The sequence below is a fragment of the Eulemur rufifrons genome, chromosome 2 (genome assembly GCF_041146395.1).
Source record: "Eulemur rufifrons isolate Redbay chromosome 2, OSU_ERuf_1, whole genome shotgun sequence".
NCBI lineage: Eukaryota > Metazoa > Chordata > Mammalia > Primates > Lemuridae > Eulemur > Eulemur rufifrons.
Window position 1 is genome coordinate 11,983,191 of NC_090984.1, and position 17,962 is coordinate 12,001,152.

General features: G+C 49.7%; 1 protein-coding gene across 1 annotated transcript; it reads right to left on the minus strand.

Annotated features, from left to right (window-relative positions):
• Positions 1 to 5,009: 5,009 nt before the first annotated feature.
• ACP5 (acid phosphatase 5, tartrate resistant) lies at positions 5,010 to 8,940 on the minus strand. The gene is made up of 6 exons (XM_069495998.1): positions 8,828 to 8,940; positions 7,512 to 7,598; positions 7,020 to 7,280; positions 6,682 to 6,809; positions 6,206 to 6,551; positions 5,010 to 5,570 (listed from the first exon to the last, which is right to left on the minus strand). Exons 3-6 carry the CDS (start codon positions 7,278 to 7,280, stop codon positions 5,328 to 5,330), a joined length of 978 nt encoding a protein of 325 aa, XP_069352099.1. The 5' UTR covers positions 7,512 to 7,598; positions 8,828 to 8,940; the 3' UTR covers positions 5,010 to 5,327.
• Between the last annotated feature and the right edge of the window lie 9,022 nt (positions 8,941 to 17,962).

Sequence of the window (17,962 nt, forward strand, 5' to 3'; positions counted from 1 at the left end):
TACATCCTCATGAGCCCATCCTAAAATTGAAAAATCTTGAGTAGAACCATCATAAGTCAGGGACTGTCCATAGGGGAATCTCCAAGATGTCCCCTAGGGGGCAATGTTACCCTTGGATTTGCCAGGTGTAATCCTTGGAACTGGCCTTCTGGAAGACACTTTCAGTGCTGGTACAAACTGGAATACACACAGGATGAAATTGTATTATCCAGTGACCCTGCAACTTGCTATTTCCACTTAACAGTCCATACACATACATGTAACTCTTGTTTATAGTGCAACTCTACTATAGTATATTCAACCATTATCCTACCAATGGACAATCCCAGGAGCTTTTGGATTTTTGCCACTGTGATAATACAGGACAAGTCCATGGACCAACATCCTTGAGACTGGATCTTTTATTGTGGAGGATAGTTTTTCAAAAATGACATTTCTGGGTCACAGGGAGTATTTATTTTTTATTTCATTTATGGCTGCCACATTAGTTTTCCTTCTTTCTCTCTTCCCTCCATCCTTTTCCTCCGTCCTCCTTCCCTCCCTCCCTCCTTTCCTTCCTTCCTTCCTTCCTTCCTTCCTTCCTTCCTTCCTTCCTTCCTAGTTTTGTTAAGGTGTAATTGATTGGCCGGGCATGGTGGCTCACGCCTGTAATCCTAGCACTCTGGGAGGCTGAGGCAGGCAGGTCGTTTGATCTCAGGAGTTCGAAACCAGCCTGAGCAAGAGCGAGACCCCATCTCTACTAAAAATAGAAAGAAATTATATGGACAGCTAAAAATATATATAGAAAAAATTAGCCGGGCATGGTGGCGCATGCCTGTAGTCCCAGCCACTCGGGAGGCTGAGGCAGGAGAATTGCTTGAGCTCAGGAGTTTGAGGTTGCTGTGAGCTAGGCTGACGCCACGGCACTCACTCTAGCCCAGGCAAAAGAGTGAGACTCTGTCTCAAAAAAAAAAAAAAAAAAAAAAAGATGTAATTGACCAAACACAAACTGCTCATGTTTAAACTATGGAAGTGCATGCTTTGGCATACATGTGCACTAGTGAAACTGTCCCCACAATTGGGACAGCGAACATATCCATCACCCTAAGAAAGTTCCTCATGCTCCTCTGTGCTACTTCCCTTACCTCTAGACCCTGGCCCCAGCTGATCTGTTTTTGGTTCCTATTGCTTTGTAGTTTTCAGGAAGTCATAGAAACAGAATCATACAATGTGTAGCATTTTGAGTTTGGCTTCCTTCCCTCAGCATATGAGACCAGTCCACGTTGTTGTACATATCAGCAGTTTGTTCCCTTTTATTATTATTTTGTTGGTTTGGGACAGAGTCTCACTCTGTCACCCAGGCTAGGGTGCAGTGGTGTCATCATTCCTCACAGCAACCTCAAACTCCTGAGCTCCAGGGATCCTCCTGCCTCAGCCTCCCGAGTAGCTGGGACCATGCCTGGCTAATATTTCTATTTTTGGTAGAGAGGGGGTGTTGCTCTTTCTCAGGCTGGTCTTGAACTCCCAACTTCAAGCGATCCTCCCACCTCGGCCACCCAGAGTGCTAGGATTACAGATGTGAGCCACCGTGCCTGGCTTGTTCACTTTTATTATTGAGTTATATGGATGTATCACACTTTGTTTATCTTTTTGCAATTATGAATAGAGCTGCTATGAGCCATCACAGCCTTTCAGGTGAAGGGTGGCAGAAGATGCCACCCCAAGATGTGCCACTTTGGCATACAGATTATTTTGAGCCAAAGGCACTTGAAATACAACAGGTACAAGGAGGACACTTTGACCTCCCTCTTTTCTTTCCGAAAACAGGACATGGAAGATGTTCTCCCTATACCAGACAGAAAGTAATATTCTTTTCATCAGAAGACAGGGAGTCAGGGCAGAGAAAAATCTGTACAAACAAACTTTGTTAAACTAACTTTTGTCTTCCTAGTTATTTTTCCACCATTGACTGCCATTTTTTCATGTCACATTTTCATAATTTACTACTCTTTGTCTAATTCAGTACCTAAGTGTTTGCCTCTAACTGCATCTTTGGGTCTTTAATTCCTTTTGAGGGCTAATGTATCCCATTAAATAAATCTTTCCTGTTAACCTGTCTTGTGTCAGTTTACTTCTTAGACCCAGAGAAATCTTGCCTCTCCTCCTCAGGTCTTTGTGTGGATGTTCATTTTTACCTTTTCCTGTGATTTATTTCTATACAGAAATATTTGATTTGTCTGGAATTTGTTTTTGTATTATAATAATACATGGCCTAAAGTGGCATTCAGGATTTGTCTTCTTCCAGGCAAACCGACAAGGCGAATAACACCTTTTTTTCTGTGAAGTTGCAATGAAATGTCACCTTGAACTTACATCATGTTATTTTTGGGGGATCTCACTCTGTCGCCCGGGCTGGAGTGCAGTGGCATGATCATAGCTCACTGTAGCCTTGAACTCCTGGGCTCCGGTGATCTTCCTGCCTCAGCCTCCCAAGTAGCTGGTCCTTGGTGCTTGACAGAAGTGCTTGGTTGGTGTGGAAGAGCTGGTTTGGGTTACAATCCCCATCCATGACATTTATTCCCTGTCTGACAATGAATGTGTCACTTCTTCTTTCTGTGCTCTGGGCCCTGGGAACAGGGACGTTGGGCTAAGGGGATCTCTGATTCAGACCCCTGTCTGCCCGGAGCCTCTGAGTCAGTAGGAAGAGGGAGCGTGGCCTGAGCTCCCTAGACAGTTGTGGTTGAGATTAAGGACCTACCACTTCCTAGACACGACCCTGGGAACATCACTTAATCTGTCCCATCTAAGATAAATATTGCACCAAAAGCGAAACAAAGCAAAAAAACCAAACCCAAATGGTCCGAGCTTCTGTAATGTCCTTTGAGAAACAAGGATGATTTGGGTCCCTGTCCCATGGGTCAGGGTCAGAAGTGATGGGAACTGTCACCTGGAACAAACTCAGGGCTGGCATTTGGGTGAGATCACTTTGCTTAAAGCACAACAGTAACACATACACCTTGCAACAAATTCAACAGTTTCAACATCTACAAAGTAGCAAGTGGAAGGTACCACTTACACTAAGTTCCTCTCCCCAGAAGTAAACTTGGTTACATTTTTTATGTATTTCTTTTAGAGACAGAGTCTCACTCTGTTGCCCAAGCTGGAGTGCAGTGGCACCATCATAGCTCACTGCAGCCTTGAACGCCTGGCCTCAAGCCATCCACCTGCCTCAGCCTCCCAAAGTGCTTAGACTACAGGCCACAGGCATGAGCAACTGCCCCCAGCCTGCAGTTATTAATACATTTTGTCAAGCTTCAGTTGCCCAGGCAGGCAACTGGAGCCAAACGACTCAGTCCCGGCCCTGTAGCAGCTGAAGTGGTGGTTGAGGGTGCCCATGGGAGCCATTCCTGTGACTTACCCAGTGCTAAAGGCTTGAGCTGTCTGGGGGTGGATGTTATTTAAGTCTCCCCCGGAGGGGAACTAGATCCCCTGAAGCTGTCAGGTTGGGACCAGCAGTCTGCATTCTGTTTTCATCATAAGAAACGGGCCATGAGATATTAATAATTCTGCTTCTAGAAATTTTCCTACATACATACTTTTACAGACGTACAAAAGCATCGGTCCAGGGATGTCCACTGCAGCCTTGTCGGTAAGAGGGAAAGATTTGAAAAGTCCTCAAGGGACGCCAGCAAGGAGACAGTGACATTAGGCAGGAGATTGTTGGCTATCAGAAAGGCGATGTGCTCCTGGAAATATGTCCTAATATATCCTACAAACATGTCTGCACATGTAGGAAGGAAATGTACGAGGTCACTGACTGCAGCATTGTTGGAGGATTGCAAAATTGTTGGAAGCAATCCAGGTGCCCCTCAGTAAATGCCTCGTTGGTGGTTCAGGCACACGTTGGGGTCTCCAAAACCACATAAAGAGTGAAGAAGCTGTCCTGAGGGCTGATCAGATCTCCGTGTGTTACAAGCAAAGCCAATAAGATGCAAGGGGAATCTTTGGGGCTGTTGGAAATGCTATATATCTTGATGGTGGTGGTGGGTTTGTGGATGTGTGTCTTTGTCAAACTTTTTCAAACTGGACTGGGCACAGTGGCTCATGCCTGTAATCCTGACACTTTGGGAGGATCACTTGATCCCAGGAGTTCAAGTCTGCAGTGAGCTGATTGATGTGTCACTGCACTCCAGCCTGGGTGACAGAGTGAGACCCTGTCTCTGGGGAAAAAATAAAAGCAAGTTGCAGTTCAATGGGAAAGTGGAAGAAAAAAAATTGCCATTTGCTTTCATTTGTATTACAAAAAATACTGAAAAAAAAAAAAAAAAACCCAGGAAACCCAAGGCATTTATATAGAAAGTTATTTCCTATTAGGAGAGACAGAAGGACTAGGATGAACAGGGACAGGGAGGGGGCAAGAGATCGCATCTTTCTACAAAGTTTAGATGTTTGAATGATGTGAACGTATTACTGGTTCCATATTCAAATCAACAAACATGAGTGTTCAGTTGAAAAGCTGTGGTTCAGTAGAAGGAACAGGTGCAGAACTATGTGTATGTTTTGTCACTTTGGCGTACAAAATGGGAATGTTTTTGCAGTGGCACACCTGCAGTCCCAGCTCCTCGGGAGGCTGAGGCGGGAGGATTGCTGGAGCTCAGGAGCTCAAGGCTGCAGTGAGCTGTGGTCGGTCCTGTGAACAGTCACTGCCCTCCAGCCTAAGCGACATTCAGAGACCCTCCCCGTCCCCACACCTCTTAAAAAAATTTTTTTTTTTTAAAAAAGAGAATGTTTTTATTATGGAAGCATCAACTGTAGAAGGAAAGAAACTGATTTGTGATGGTTGACCCTGGGGAGGAGGACATTGGGGACACTGCGGATCTGGTCCCCCAAGAAGACCTGCTTTGTGTTGTACCCTTCTTTCTGCTTGGTTTTTACTTAAAATAGTATCCATGGACGGGCCAGTTGGTTACGCACGGGGCTGAGAGACGGACGCACAGAAGATACAACACGCCCGTGGCACTTGCTCAGCCTTGACAACTACTCTTTTATTGAATGTCAGTGACAGATGCTTAATTCAGGAGGCAGCTTTCCCTCCCTGCCCCCCAGTCCCCGAAACTCAGCCGAGCTGAGCTACAGCCACAGGTGTGACGCTGTAACTGGGACACGTGTCCATGCCTGTTTCACAAATGTGGGCATCTGTGCCACAGGGACCATGTGGTGCCACAGTGCTTTGCTGCAGTGCTACAGACCCAAGACAAAGCCCGCCCCAAGGTCCCCATGAGGCCCACCCGCCCAGCAATGGGGAGCCCCCTCTGCCTCAGGCCTCAGAGCTGGGCTCTCATGGGAGTTCAGGCCCTGGGTCGTCTCGGTAGGCTGGTCTTGAACAGGGACTTGCCCGAGGCCTCGATGTAAGTGACGCTCATCTCTTTAGGGCTTATCTCCACGTAGGCAAAGCCACCCAGCGAGTCCTCAGCCCCATAGTGGAAGCGCAGGTAGCCGTTGGGGACCTTGCGCTGATGCCGTGTCGAGGGGTCCATGAAGTTCCCAGCCCCGCTCAGCACGTAGCCCACACCGTTCTCATCCTGCAGGTACTGAGGACAGAGGACACGGGGTCGGTGGAGCCCCCGGCCTTGAATGAGGGTTGACCAGGGGCTCCACCCACACCTGCCTCGGGTCCAGAGCCAGGTATGTCCCTGACCACAGGGTCACCTTGAGGTACCTAAACCCTCCTGGCCTCAGTTTCCCAACCTGTTAATCCTATTTCATAGGTAGAACACTTAGCAACCCGTAGATATTTTTCTGGCTTTTGGGGGACTTTGCAAAAGTCTCTGGTTAGAAAGATAGAATTTGAAGAAGAGGCCAGGCGTGGTAGCTCACGCCTGTAATTCTAGCACTCTGGGAGGCCGAGGGGGGAGGATCACTTGAGGTCAGGAGTTCAAGACCAGCCTGAGCAAGAGCGAGACCCCGTCTCTACTAAAAATAGAAAAATTAGCCAAGTGTGGTGGTACATGTTTGTAGTCCCAGCTACTCGGGAGGCTGAGGCAGGAGGATCACTTGAGCCCAGGAACTCAAGGTTGCAGTGAGCTACAATGACGCCACTGCACTCTACCCAGGGAGACAGACAGTATAGACATTCAAAAGGCCATCGGAGGCCCCCAAATATGTGGACATTGGCTGGGATGGGGACCCCTCCCCTGCCTTCCCACCCCAGCCCCAGGCCCCTCACCTGCAGATTGTGATCATGACCACACAGGTAGGCAGTGACCCTGTATGTGGACAGCAGTGGCCGAAGTTGCTTGACCAGGCAGCGGGTGGGCCCGTGTTCGGCTATGGACCACACAGGGTAGTGGCCGGCCACCAGCACATAGTCCTCCTTGGCCGCCGCCAGCTGTTTCTTGAGCCAGGACAGCTGTGTGCGTGCCAGATCCAGGTCTCGGGGCCTCTCGGGCTGCTGACTGAGGAAGTCGTCCGAGTTGCCACATATCGTCACCGTGTCCAGCATGAAGATGGCCACAGACACATTGGTGCGTGGGATCTTGAAGCGCAGGCGGTAGAAGGGACTGGGGAAGTTCCTGTGGAGGGGGATAGAGGTCGTGGGTGCACATCTTGGGCACAGAAGCCCCACGGTCAGCTCAAGTCACAGGGTCCTTTTGTTGCACTGAGTGTGGGTCTGGGAAGTGCATGGAGCTGGGGGTGGCTCACCAGCGCTTGGAGATCTTGGAGTAGGCGATCTGTGCCGAGACATTGCCGAGGTGGTCGTGGTTTCCGGCCAGCACGTACCAGGGCACATTGCGAAGAGAGCGGTCAGAGAACACGTCCTCAAAGGTCTCCTGTAGCAGACAGAAGAGGCACCCCCCGCCCCCATCCCCTGGGGTCAACAGCTACACTGATGGTCCCATCAACTCAGGCCGGGAAGAAGGGAGTGTCCAGGTGCCCAAAGGTGCCCCATCAGCTTCCCTCCTCCCTCTCCAGAGGAAGGTCACCAGCTCAAGGGGTTTCTCCTCATTGCCCCCTCTGTCCCCACTCTGTTGGGCACAGACCTGGAACCTCTTGTCATTGGCATCCTGCACGCCAGTGAAGTAAAAGTTGTCCCCCAGGGACAGGATGAAGTCTGCTCCCAGGATCTGCACAGTCCTGGCGATCTCCTTGGCATTGGCCATTTCCCGGGCCGTGTGGAACGGGGCGTTGGGGACACCTCCCCAGTCACCCACAGCCACAAAGCGCAGGACAGGGGCAGCAGTGTCAGCCACGGGGAGTAGCAGCAAGGCTTGCAGGACGAGCAGCGCCGGCCACGTGTCCATCTGGGAGGGGAGAGACGAGTGTTACATGCCCCAGGCTGTGACAAGGACAGCGAGCCCTTGAGCTACCCCACCTGCCCTGCTCTCAGAGAGGGGACGACCTTGGTGCCCTAGTTCCCAGAACACAGCTGCACGAGCTGTCTGGGGGAATCTCTGGGTTCCACGGAGGGGCCAGGAAGGGTGGCTCTGCAGGTCCACTCCACTGTCCCTCATGCAGACCTGCCCAGTACTCACCCTGGGGAAGGCACAAGCCAGTCAGTGGGGACTCCAAGAGGCAAGTGGGCTCCAGGGAAGAACTGGCTGTCACTGAGGCTTTATTTCCTGGCGAGGAAGCAGATCATTAGGGAGGATGATGCAGTTTCTCCGAGGACTGTCCCAGGAGCCCTCCCCTTTGGGTCATGTGAGCTGTGGACTTCCCCAGCTCTGGACTCGGGATCAGGGCAGAGGTCTGGGCACACGTGTGCAGCAGCGCCGGCCCACACAGCCTCTGGGTCTACCTACTTGCAGGGGCTTGTCTGTGTTGTGGGCCTGAGATGTCCTGTGTGTCTATGTACGTGTGTGTGTCTTTGTGCGTGTGTGCGTGCAAGGCCGTGGCTGCTGTGTTGTGTGCCCAAGGCACATCTCATGTGTCCTCATTCTCTGACTACGTGTTTGTCTGTGTGCATCTGGGTGTGTCTGTTTCCTGTGTGCAGCTGAACGCACCTGCTTGGGTTTCTGCTCTTGTGCCTGGGAGTCCTGTGTCCCTGCAGTCCTGTATGCTGAGCCTGCAAGGCCTGTGTGGCCTGTCTGTGACTCCTGCTGGAGCCCTCATGTGGCACTGGGTGGGAATCTCTGTGGATGGGGCTTCACATCTGTAACTGACTGAGTTCCCATGTGCTTGTATCTGTGTTGTGTCTTTAAGGTGAGTTGTGTGTCTGGTGTGTGATGTGTATTTGACAACATCTGAGTGTGGGACTGAGTGTGTGTCCTGGTCTTCCCTCTGCTCCCTCCTCCCCCACAACCCACATAAACACACAAACAGCAGCAGCCTGACTTTTCCAGGAAGTCCCCTTCCCCCACCCCCAATTCCCACGCAGGAGGAACTCAGGCAGGCGGCAGCTGGTGACAAGCCATATGACCATGCCTTTTGACCCTCACACCCTCAGTAGCTGCCAGCAGGCCCCCTCCCCCTCCATGGGACGGCTGCCTCCCAGGGGAGTGGGCCACAGCGCTGCAGTGGTGGCCCCTGCACCTGCAGCCAATCTGACCTGCTCCTCATCTCCCGGCCTGCCTCCCCTGCGCTGGGCGACGCTGCGACACGGCCCGTGCACACCCGGGACGAGTCACTCCAGTCCCTGCCACCGGGGATAGGGGAGCTCTCATTCTACGCCGAGGACAATGGCTCAGAGAGGGGCGGTGACTCGCCGCGGGTCACACAGCGCTCGGGCTTGCTATTTGTCCCCCCACCAAGCCCCGACAGCAGCGACAATCAGGAAGGAAATGGGTGACGAGGGAAGGCGGAGACCCCTCCCCCGGGGCCGCGGCGCCGCCGAGGGCCAGGCGGGTCTCACCTGCCGTCGGCGGGGCGGGCACGGTGGCCGGTGCCGGAGCCCAGCTGCAGATCCACAGGCGCCAGCGAGCAGGGCGGCCCCGGTTTTAAGGAGGCGGCGGCCCGCCCGTCCTGCCAGCGGCCCGGGCCGGCCCAGGTGAGCCCCAGCGGGGAGGGCGGGAGCCTGGGCCTCCCCGCCCCGGAACCCTGCGCTGCCACCGAGCACAGCCACGCCTCCTGGGCGCAGGCTCCGCATCTGCAAAATGGGCTGACGAACCCCAGAGGGCGGCTCAGACCCTTGGACTAGGGCTGCAGCTCCAGCCTGGGGACGGCCGATTTCATCCCCCTGTTCCCCCGACGCCAGCAGGGAACCACCCCCTTTCTGGGACACTTAGGGGCCTCGCAGCTCCAATTTGAAGCTCTGGGTGGAGCCTCGGCCATGGGCTGTGCCAGGCTCTTGTAAGATGGTCTGTCATTTCAACCTTACTTTTCTGGTCTTTAAAATGGGTGTGATTGGGAGAAGAGTCAAATTTTGCTTGCAAAGAATTCCAAATAATAGGCCGGTGGCGGTGGCTCACGCCTGTCATCCTAGCACTTACGGGAGGCTGAGGCAGGAGGATAGCTTGAGCCCAGGAGTTGGAGGCTGCAGTGAGCTATGATAACGCCCCTGTACTCCAGCCCCAGCAATAGAACAAGATCCTTTCTCAAAAAACAAACAAAAAACCCAAAAAACTACCCAGCATTTATTGAGCACCTACTGTATACCAAATGAATGACACAGCAGTGAACAAGCACAAAAACCTGTCCTTTGGCCGGGTGGGGTGGCTCACGCCTGTAATGCTAGCACTCTGGGAGGCCGAGGCCGGAGGATTGCTTGAGCTCAGGAGTTCGAGACCAGCCTGAGCAAGAGTGAGATCCCATCTCTACTAAAAATAGAAAAATTAGCCAGGCCTAGTGGCACGTGCCTGTAGTCCCAGCTACTGGGGAGGCTGAGGCAGGAGGATAGCATGAGTCCACGAGTTTGAGGTTGCAGTGAGCTACGAAGATGCCACTGCATTCTACCTGGGGTCACAGAGCAAGACTGTGTCTCAAAAATAAATGAAGAACAAACAAAAAAATCTACCCTGCTGGGGTTGAACTGCCGAAGGAATTTATATTCTAGCTGTTAATTCCTTTTCTTTCTGATGGGGGGCGGTTGCTGGGGGTGAGGGGGATGTTCCCTTTCCATTTTATACTTTATGTCCTGTTGGATTTTCTCCTGACAAGCCTAGTTAGTAATTTTGCCAGTGGAATAAATGCAGACTTCCTCCTTAAATATCTGTAGCCAAAATGTAAACACAACCCAGAGTGGAGGCTGAGGCAGGGGGATCGCTTGAGCCCAGGAGTTTCAGACTAGCCTGGGGAATATGGTGACAGCCCATCACAAAAAAAAAAGAAGGGGGAAAAAAAAAAAACAAAACCCTGGTTGATCCTGCCAGTAAAAAACAAAACAAAATATTAACACAGGGAACAAAGTCACTACAAATTTGGAGTGTTTACTTTTCTGGGGAGAAAGGGAGGGAAGTGGAGTTGGGGCTAGAAGATAAACAGGGTTGGAAAGGGGGCATTAACTATATCCTTTCTGTTTTCTTTCACAAAAAAGGAAAAATAAATATCTGAAGCAATTATGACCAAATATTAACATTTGCTTCTTCATGTGGTAGGTAAAGCTGTGTTTTAGGGATTAGCTTCTATGTTTCCTGTACTTTGAGATCACACAAAATCATAATCTTTATTATCTTATTGTGCTATATGGTCTTCATAGAAAAGTTGGAAAATGCTGAAATGTACAAAGAAAAAGGTTATTAAGCCAGTAATACCCCTGTCTGGAGAAAGTATCCATTCATTTTTTTATGCCTATGTTTGTCTTTGGAAAAGTGGGATACAAGTGGTACTATTTTATAACTTTTAATATGTGTTAGCACTTTTCTATATTTTTTTTAAATTGAAGAAGCACAAAAGTATGTGCACAGGATTAAAATAAATAAACCAGATCTTGTGCAAGGCATGTAATGAAAACTTGTGGATTTTTGGCTGCTGTATCTCTGGTGTCCTCTTCCAGGGCAGGCTTCTTGTTTTTAGAGACAGGGTCTCTGTCACCGGGGCTGGAGTGCAGTGGTGAGATTACAGCTGGATCACAGATCACTGCGACCTCCAACTCCTGGGCTCAAGTGATTCTCCCTCCTCAGCCTCCTGAGTAGCTGGGACTAGAGGTGCGTGCTCCTCCAGCGTTTTGAATAAACACTTCTCTCTCCATTCACCCAGGAGAGCTCTCTCCTGCTGATTTTCTGTAGGGGTGGATCAGAATTTGACTCAAAGTCTCTCTCCACCTCCCCCTCTGCCTGTTTTCGCAACACCAGCGTCAATCCTAGACATTAGTCCCATGCTTGAGTTCCTCCTTCGACTATTCCTCTGGGTCCTGCCCTCCTCTCCTCCCTTTCCCCAATCTCTTCCCTTTTCCCCTCCCCTCTCCCCTTTCTCTCCCTAATCCCGGCTCCTCTGACCTCCTCCTCCTTCCTCGAATGTCTCAGACACACTCTGACCTCAGGGCCTTTGCACTTGCTGTCCCCGCCCCCGCCCCCCGCCCCCACACTGGACTGCTCACCTCCTTCCTTCCCTCCTTCCCTCCTTCCTTCCTTCCTTCCTTCCTTTCATATTTTTTTAGAGAGAGGGTCTCACTCGCAGTGGTGCGATCATAGCTCACTGCAGCTTTAAACTCCTGGACTCAAGCAATCTTCCTGCCTTAGCCTTCTGAGTAGCTGGGACTACAGGTATGCACCACCATACCCGGATAATGTTTAAATTTTTTTGTAGAAATGGGTTCTTACTATGTTGTCCAGGCTGGTCTCAAACTCCTGGTCTCACTCAAGTGATCCTCCTGCCTCGGCCTCCCAAAGTGCTGGGATTACAGGTGTGAGCCACTGCACCAGGCCTCCTGACACCCTGATTCAGTTAGCTCCCCTCCCCCACTCCCTGGTCTCTACTGATATTGCGTACCCCGCCTCTACCCTTCCCCGCCAGGATCGCCCATGAAAGCAGATGTTAGTGGATAACCACGCATGCTCATAGAGGGTGAGTGAGGTCTCGGGGTTAAACATTACTTCTGACAAGCACAGCTCGGAGCACAGAGGTGGGCATCAACACAGGTCCTTGTGGTGTGACAAAAGCCCAAGACGGAGGGCTGGTGGGAGGTGTCAGGAGGTGGGGAGCAGCCACAGAAACAAGAGTTAGGGAAGGTGACAGGTTTGGACAGGTTTGGGGATGGAGTCCGAGTCATGTTTTTTACAAGACTGGTTTGGAATAAAACAAGCAAGCCAAGGACACATATCTATTAAACACTGAGAAAGAAAAATCTTTTATCTGAGGAACGTAAGGCCCTTTAAATGATCAGGCCCAGAAAGGCATTAAAAATGTAACAGCAGGGCCTGCCATGGTGGCTCACGCCTGTAAATCCAGCACGCTTGGAGGGACTCCTGCTTGAGTCCAGGAGTTCGAGGCTGCAGTGGGCTATGTTGATGCCACTGCACTGTAGCCTGGGCGACAGAGCCAGACTCCATCTCTAAAAAAAAAAAAAAGTAACAGCAGTCATGTCTCACTCCCCCTTGAGCTAAATAATTACCTCTTGAAGCCATTTGCTATGCAGCTCTCTAGACTCCCTGTAAATGTTAAATAGTTCGACGATGTGTGGCCACTCCCTAGCCAATGTTATTTCTGTAAAGCAGTCAGAATTCCTGACAAACAACTTTTGCAATCACCCCCTCTCCTGACTTGTCCTTTTTTTCTTTAAAAACTTGAGCCTGTCTTTGGTTCTCTGAATCCTTCCTCGAGGCACCTTCGAGTATGTCCAGGGCCACAGTCCCCCACCTTTGTGCTTGAATAAACTCTGTTTAAGTGAGCATCTGACCTTTCTGATTATCTTAGGTTGATAAAATCTATCTGTATCTGTACCTACATCTACCTGTCTGTCTATATCACTATATCTTGGTTCCAAACTACACGTACTCTGGTCAGTACACACCAAGAAGAAATTATGGTGCAAACAGAAACCAAATTAAAAAGTAGGAGCCAGGTGCAGTAGCCCACTCTTTTAATCCCAGCTACTTGGGAGGCCGGGGTGGGGGGATCACTTGAGCCCAGGAGTTGGATGCTGCAGTGAGCTAAGATTGTGCCATTGCACTCCAGCCTGGGCAGTAGACAAATCCACATCAGGTGTCTCTCTCTAAAAAAAAAAAGTCATGTCAGATACATGTTTTCCTTTTAATGAAAGAAAGAAAACAGTAGGACTAAAGTTGAAGCCCACCCTCCCCCTTGTAATTTCAATTTTAAAAATCCCAAATGGTTTTTTTGAATCCCACTGCTGTCCCCCAAATAATTCTCCCCTGTTGGAGCGAAAAAGTGTTACCTGATTTCTCTGTCTGTCGAGGAATGGTAACTTTAGTTTGAAAAGTATACAATATATTGGGCTGAGTTTAGAAGTAGTATCAGACTCTTTGAGAGAACATTATTGTTCTCTGTTTATTTATATGTGCGCATTTAAAAAAAAATTTGAGATGGGGTCTTGATATGTTGCCCAGGCTGGCCTTGAACTCCTAGGCTCAAGCAATCCTCCTGGCTCAGCCTCCTGAGTAGCTGGGACTACAGGTGTATGCCACTGTGCCCAGCTATGTTTGCATTTTAGATTTGTAGTAACTGCTAAGGACTTCACAGTGTTTGCTTGATGGAGACAATTAAAAAGATTAAAGAATAAAATGCAACATGTTTATACACTTGATCTTAGCCAAAAGTCTGAGAAGTGATTGCATCACATTTATAATTATAAAACATTTAAGTACTTTCAATCCACTAATCTTGTAGCTGGACCCAAATGTGCATCCAATGGCCTCTTAGAAAGTGATGATCCACCTTATCGGGTGTATAAGTAATGTGATAGTTAGTTGTGATTGTAACTAAAGGCTTAAGGGAAACTGTGTTTCTAAAGGTATAATTTATTTAAAATTTTTTTTTTTTGGTTAGAGAGGATCTCACTATATCATCCAGGCTGGTTTCCAACTCCTGGTCTCAAGCCATCCTCCCACCACCTCTAGGTTGTAGGCCTGAGCCACCTGCTGACTACACATTTACAAAGAAACCATAAAGATGGAATTTTCTAGGCCCCAAAGGTGAGAAAACCCAGGCAGTGTGGTGAGTTTGATTTGAGGCTTTTGTGGCTGGAGCAGAGTGAGCAGGGGGGAAGAAGGGCAGGGATGAAGGCAGGGAGGTGAGGAGGGGTGGGTGGCGCAGATCTGTGGGGCTTTGGGTGCTGCGAGGAAGGGGGCTTTTACTCCTGGCAAGGTGGGAGCCATGGAGGGTTCTGAAGGGAGGAGGGACTGATGTGACTTAGGTTTTCCATAATGTCCACCAGTTGTTGGGCTGCGGGGCATTGGCTTCTGAGAGGGTGGGTTAAGTGGGTGAAGCTGGGTCGTGGTGCCCCCTCTTTTAAAACGGGGACAGTGCGGGGGGGAGGCGCGGCTGTCTTGGCCAGGGAAGCTTTGGGGTTGCTGCGCGCTCGTTTCCGATGCTTTGACCTGTCCACTGCTGCTCCCGCGTGGCCACAGCCTGACCTGCAGATCCCGTTTCTTTTCTAATGAACAAATAAATGTTCCCTTCACCCCACCCCCCCAGTACTGGGCGGATCCTACCATATCCAGCCAGGGCCTGCCCCAGAGGAATTCCCGGGGGCAGGATGAGTGAGAAAAGCCAGGATTGAGAGGTTTGTAGGATAACATGATGAGCTGTCGGAAAATTGCAAACCCAGTCTGCTCTGGAAGGATTCTCAGAGGAGGGGTCTTTTGGGTATCCCTGAGCAGGAACCAGGTAAAGGCTTGGTAAGCTGCCCCTGGCCTGGATGGGGCTCTGCCTCACTCACTAGAAGCCTCACTCACTAGGGCCATTTTTCAGCCTGCTGCTCCTTGGGAGCCCTCAGTCAGCACCTGTGAGCTGCATGTTCCCATCTTGTGTGTGAGGGTGCTGGGGAGATTGGCTCCCCCCACCCCTGCCCTGGTACACACGTGGGACACAGAGGAGGTGGAAATGTGGACTTAATGGGGTGGTGGCGCACAGGGGGAGGGACTGATTTCCAGTCTGGAGAATGGGAGGACTGGATGGTTGTGGAGGGTCAGGCTAGTGCTCATGATGGAAACAGAGATGTTAACTGTTGTCATTTGCAGTCATCGATTCTCTGGCTAGCGTCCAGGTGGGTCAATGATCTCAAGTGGGGGAGGTGTGGTGGGGTCTGTCAGGCCAGGGGGCTGGCCTGCTTCCTGCCTATGGGGGCCTCTTTCCTCCAACACTCACATGATCAGCACATGCACCTGTTACTCTCTAGATGCACGCATGGTGCCCCCAACTCCATGTCCTCTCCAAGTCCTACCACTTCTAGCTAGCAGTGTAGAAACATCCATCTGTCACCAGCATCATGGCAAAGCAACTGATGGCTTCTCTGCCCTAGCCATCGCTGAGCTAGTTTGGATGGCAGGAAGGTGATCCCCACCTAAGTCCTACCTTACTTACCCTGCCCTACTTTTCATCCCAGCCTGTGCCCAATGACCCCCTATGGTTACTGATCCCACTATCCACTCCAGCTCCTGCTGCCTCTGTCCTGGGTACAGGTGAACCACCTGGGAAGAGCAGGCTGAGAAGTTCTGGTGTGTCTCCTGCCGCAAGGCTGTCAGCAGGCACAGGAGGATGGGCAGATGGGCTGAATTGAATCATATCCAGAGCAGGAAGGAACCCTCCAAGTTCTGACTCAGCTGAGAGCTTCACAATGACCTACCTCATGGTGAAGGGTCAAGGACACCCATGGGAAATTGTCCACTCTCCTTACTGAGCACCCATTTCTGTCCACCTGGGCTTTTTTTTTTTTTTTTTGGGAGACACGGTCCTGCTCTGTTGCCCAGGCTGGAGGGCAGTGGCATCATCATAGCTCGCTGCAGCCTCTAATTCCTGGGCTCAAATGATCCTCCTGCTCAGTCTCCCAAGTAGCTAGAACTTTAGGCATGCACCACCACACCCAGATAACTTTTCTATTTTTTAGTAGAGAAGAGATCTTGCTATGCTGCCCCGGTTGGCCTAAAACTCCTGGCCTCAAGTGATCCTCCTGCCTCAGCCTCCTGAGTAGCTGGGACTACAGGCATGCACCACTGTGCTTAGCTTAAAATGCATTTATTAATATTTTTAAAGTCATGTAGAAAATACAAAGTAGAGTTATAAACCATAATTACAATAATACTGCCTTTTATATTTCTCCATGTAGTTACTTATGCTGGAGATCTGTATGTCTTTATGTGCTCAAGTTATTGTCTCACATGCTTTCATTTCATCTCAAAGAATTCTCTTCAGCATTTCTTGCAGGACAGGTCTAGTGGTAATAATCTCCATCAACTTTTGTCTATCTGGGAATTTCCTAATATCCCACTTATTTTTTGAGGACAGTTTTGCTGGGTATAGAATTCTCAGTTGACTGGTTTTTTTTTCCTCTCACCATTTTAAATATATCAATCTATTACTTTCTGGTCTCTGAGATTTCTGATAAGAAATGTGGTGATAATTTCATCAACGATTCCTTGTATGTGATGAGTTGCTACTCTTGTGCTGCTTCTAAGATCCTCTCTTTGTCTTTTGACAAGTTTTACTATAATGTGTCTCGCTGTGGGTCTCTGAGTTTATCCTACTTTGGTTGAGTTGAGATTTGGGGATTTATAGATCTTTTTACATCATGACAGTAGGGGACTTTTGAGACATTATTTGCTCAAGTAGTCTTTTTACCTTTTGTTTCTCTATGTTCCTTCTGGGACACCTGCATCTTCTTGGTGGCATCCTACAGATCTCCTAGGCTCTCTTCTCTTTCCTTCACTTGTTTTTCTTTTACTCCTAATACTCAGTAATTTAAATGGCCTTACTTTTTTTTTTTTTTTTTTGCGACAGAGTCTCACTCTGTCACTCTGTCACACTGGGTAGAGCGCAATGGCGTCTTTGTAGCTCACTGCAGCTTAAACTCCTGGGCTCAAGCGATCCCCCTGACTCAGCCTCCTGGGTAGCTGGGACTACAGGCGTCTGCCACAATGCTCGGCTAATTTTTCAGTAGAGACGGGGTCTCACTCTTGCTCAGGCTGGTTTCAAACCCCTAACCTCAAGCAATCGTCTGGATCGTCCCACTTCATCCTCCCAGAGCGTTAGGATTACAGGCGTGAGCCACTGCACTGGCCTATGTGCTTGCTTTTGAATAATCTAATCTTCAGTGTCTGGTTCCCAGGATGAAAAGAAATAAATTAAGGGAGAAAATAAAAGTCATCAGCCTTTCACATCACCTGGAAGCCACATCAGATGATATAAAGGGCTACTAGTGCCTTTTATTTTTTGTTAGGAGGAAAAGGGCTTTCTAGCAATGGGGGGAGATGCAACAACAATGGCCAGTTGCCTCTTTGCACCTCCCTGCTCAGAAGCAGCTATTAACAAGCAGAGGACAGATCCCCAATATTTGGATGACAGGGTCGTTTTTGCCCACTTTGGCCCCAAAAGCTGCATGTAAGGTGCAGGTGGAACTCACGCATAACTGCCTGCTATGGAGCTGTGAGGGAAGCATGGGTAGCTGCCACTGAACTAATAGTTGAAATTGACCAAAACCAACCACAATTTATCCACCAATCCTTTTCCTAGAAGTTGTAAAGTTTCAATAGACTCCACAGTTCCAAAATAGCTACATCCGTCAGTTCCTGCCAGCGCAGTTGTTTTCTAAGCGTGAAGACCCATTCTCACTGATTCCTATTCTGCCATCTTCCATGAATCCTCTGACCTGACTTTTTATGCCATACATTTCTTCGGGTCTCATCCCACAGACAATGTCCTTTTTTCCACGTGCAGCTTTTTTTCAGGGACAGAATGGTGTGTCCTCCTTGCTATGTCTCATCCCACATTCCTGACCCCTGGACGACATCTGGCTTTCCCAGTCTTCCCTGGCCCGGTCTGCACTCCCTTTCTGCTCTGAAGCAAGGACATGATGGCTCCATTCATTGCACAGTGAGTCTGGAATTCCCTGCACACCCTTGTGACCCCGTGTCCAAGAAGAAGAAGGAAGAGCCCA

Excerpts from the sequence above, each read along its gene's own strand:
- ACP5 (XM_069495998.1), bottom strand. The coding sequence starts at position 7,280 with ATGGACACGTGGCCGGCGCTGCTCGTCCTGCAAGCCTTGCTGCTACTC. Across the intron at positions 6,810-7,019 it reads CCAATGACAAGAGGTTCCAG|GAGACCTTTGAGGACGTGTT; the intron begins GTCTGTGCCCAA and ends TGTCTGCTACAG. Across the intron at positions 5,571-6,205 it reads GTCATGATCACAATCTGCAG|TACCTGCAGGATGAGAACGG; the intron begins GTGAGGGGCCTG and ends CTCTGTCCTCAG.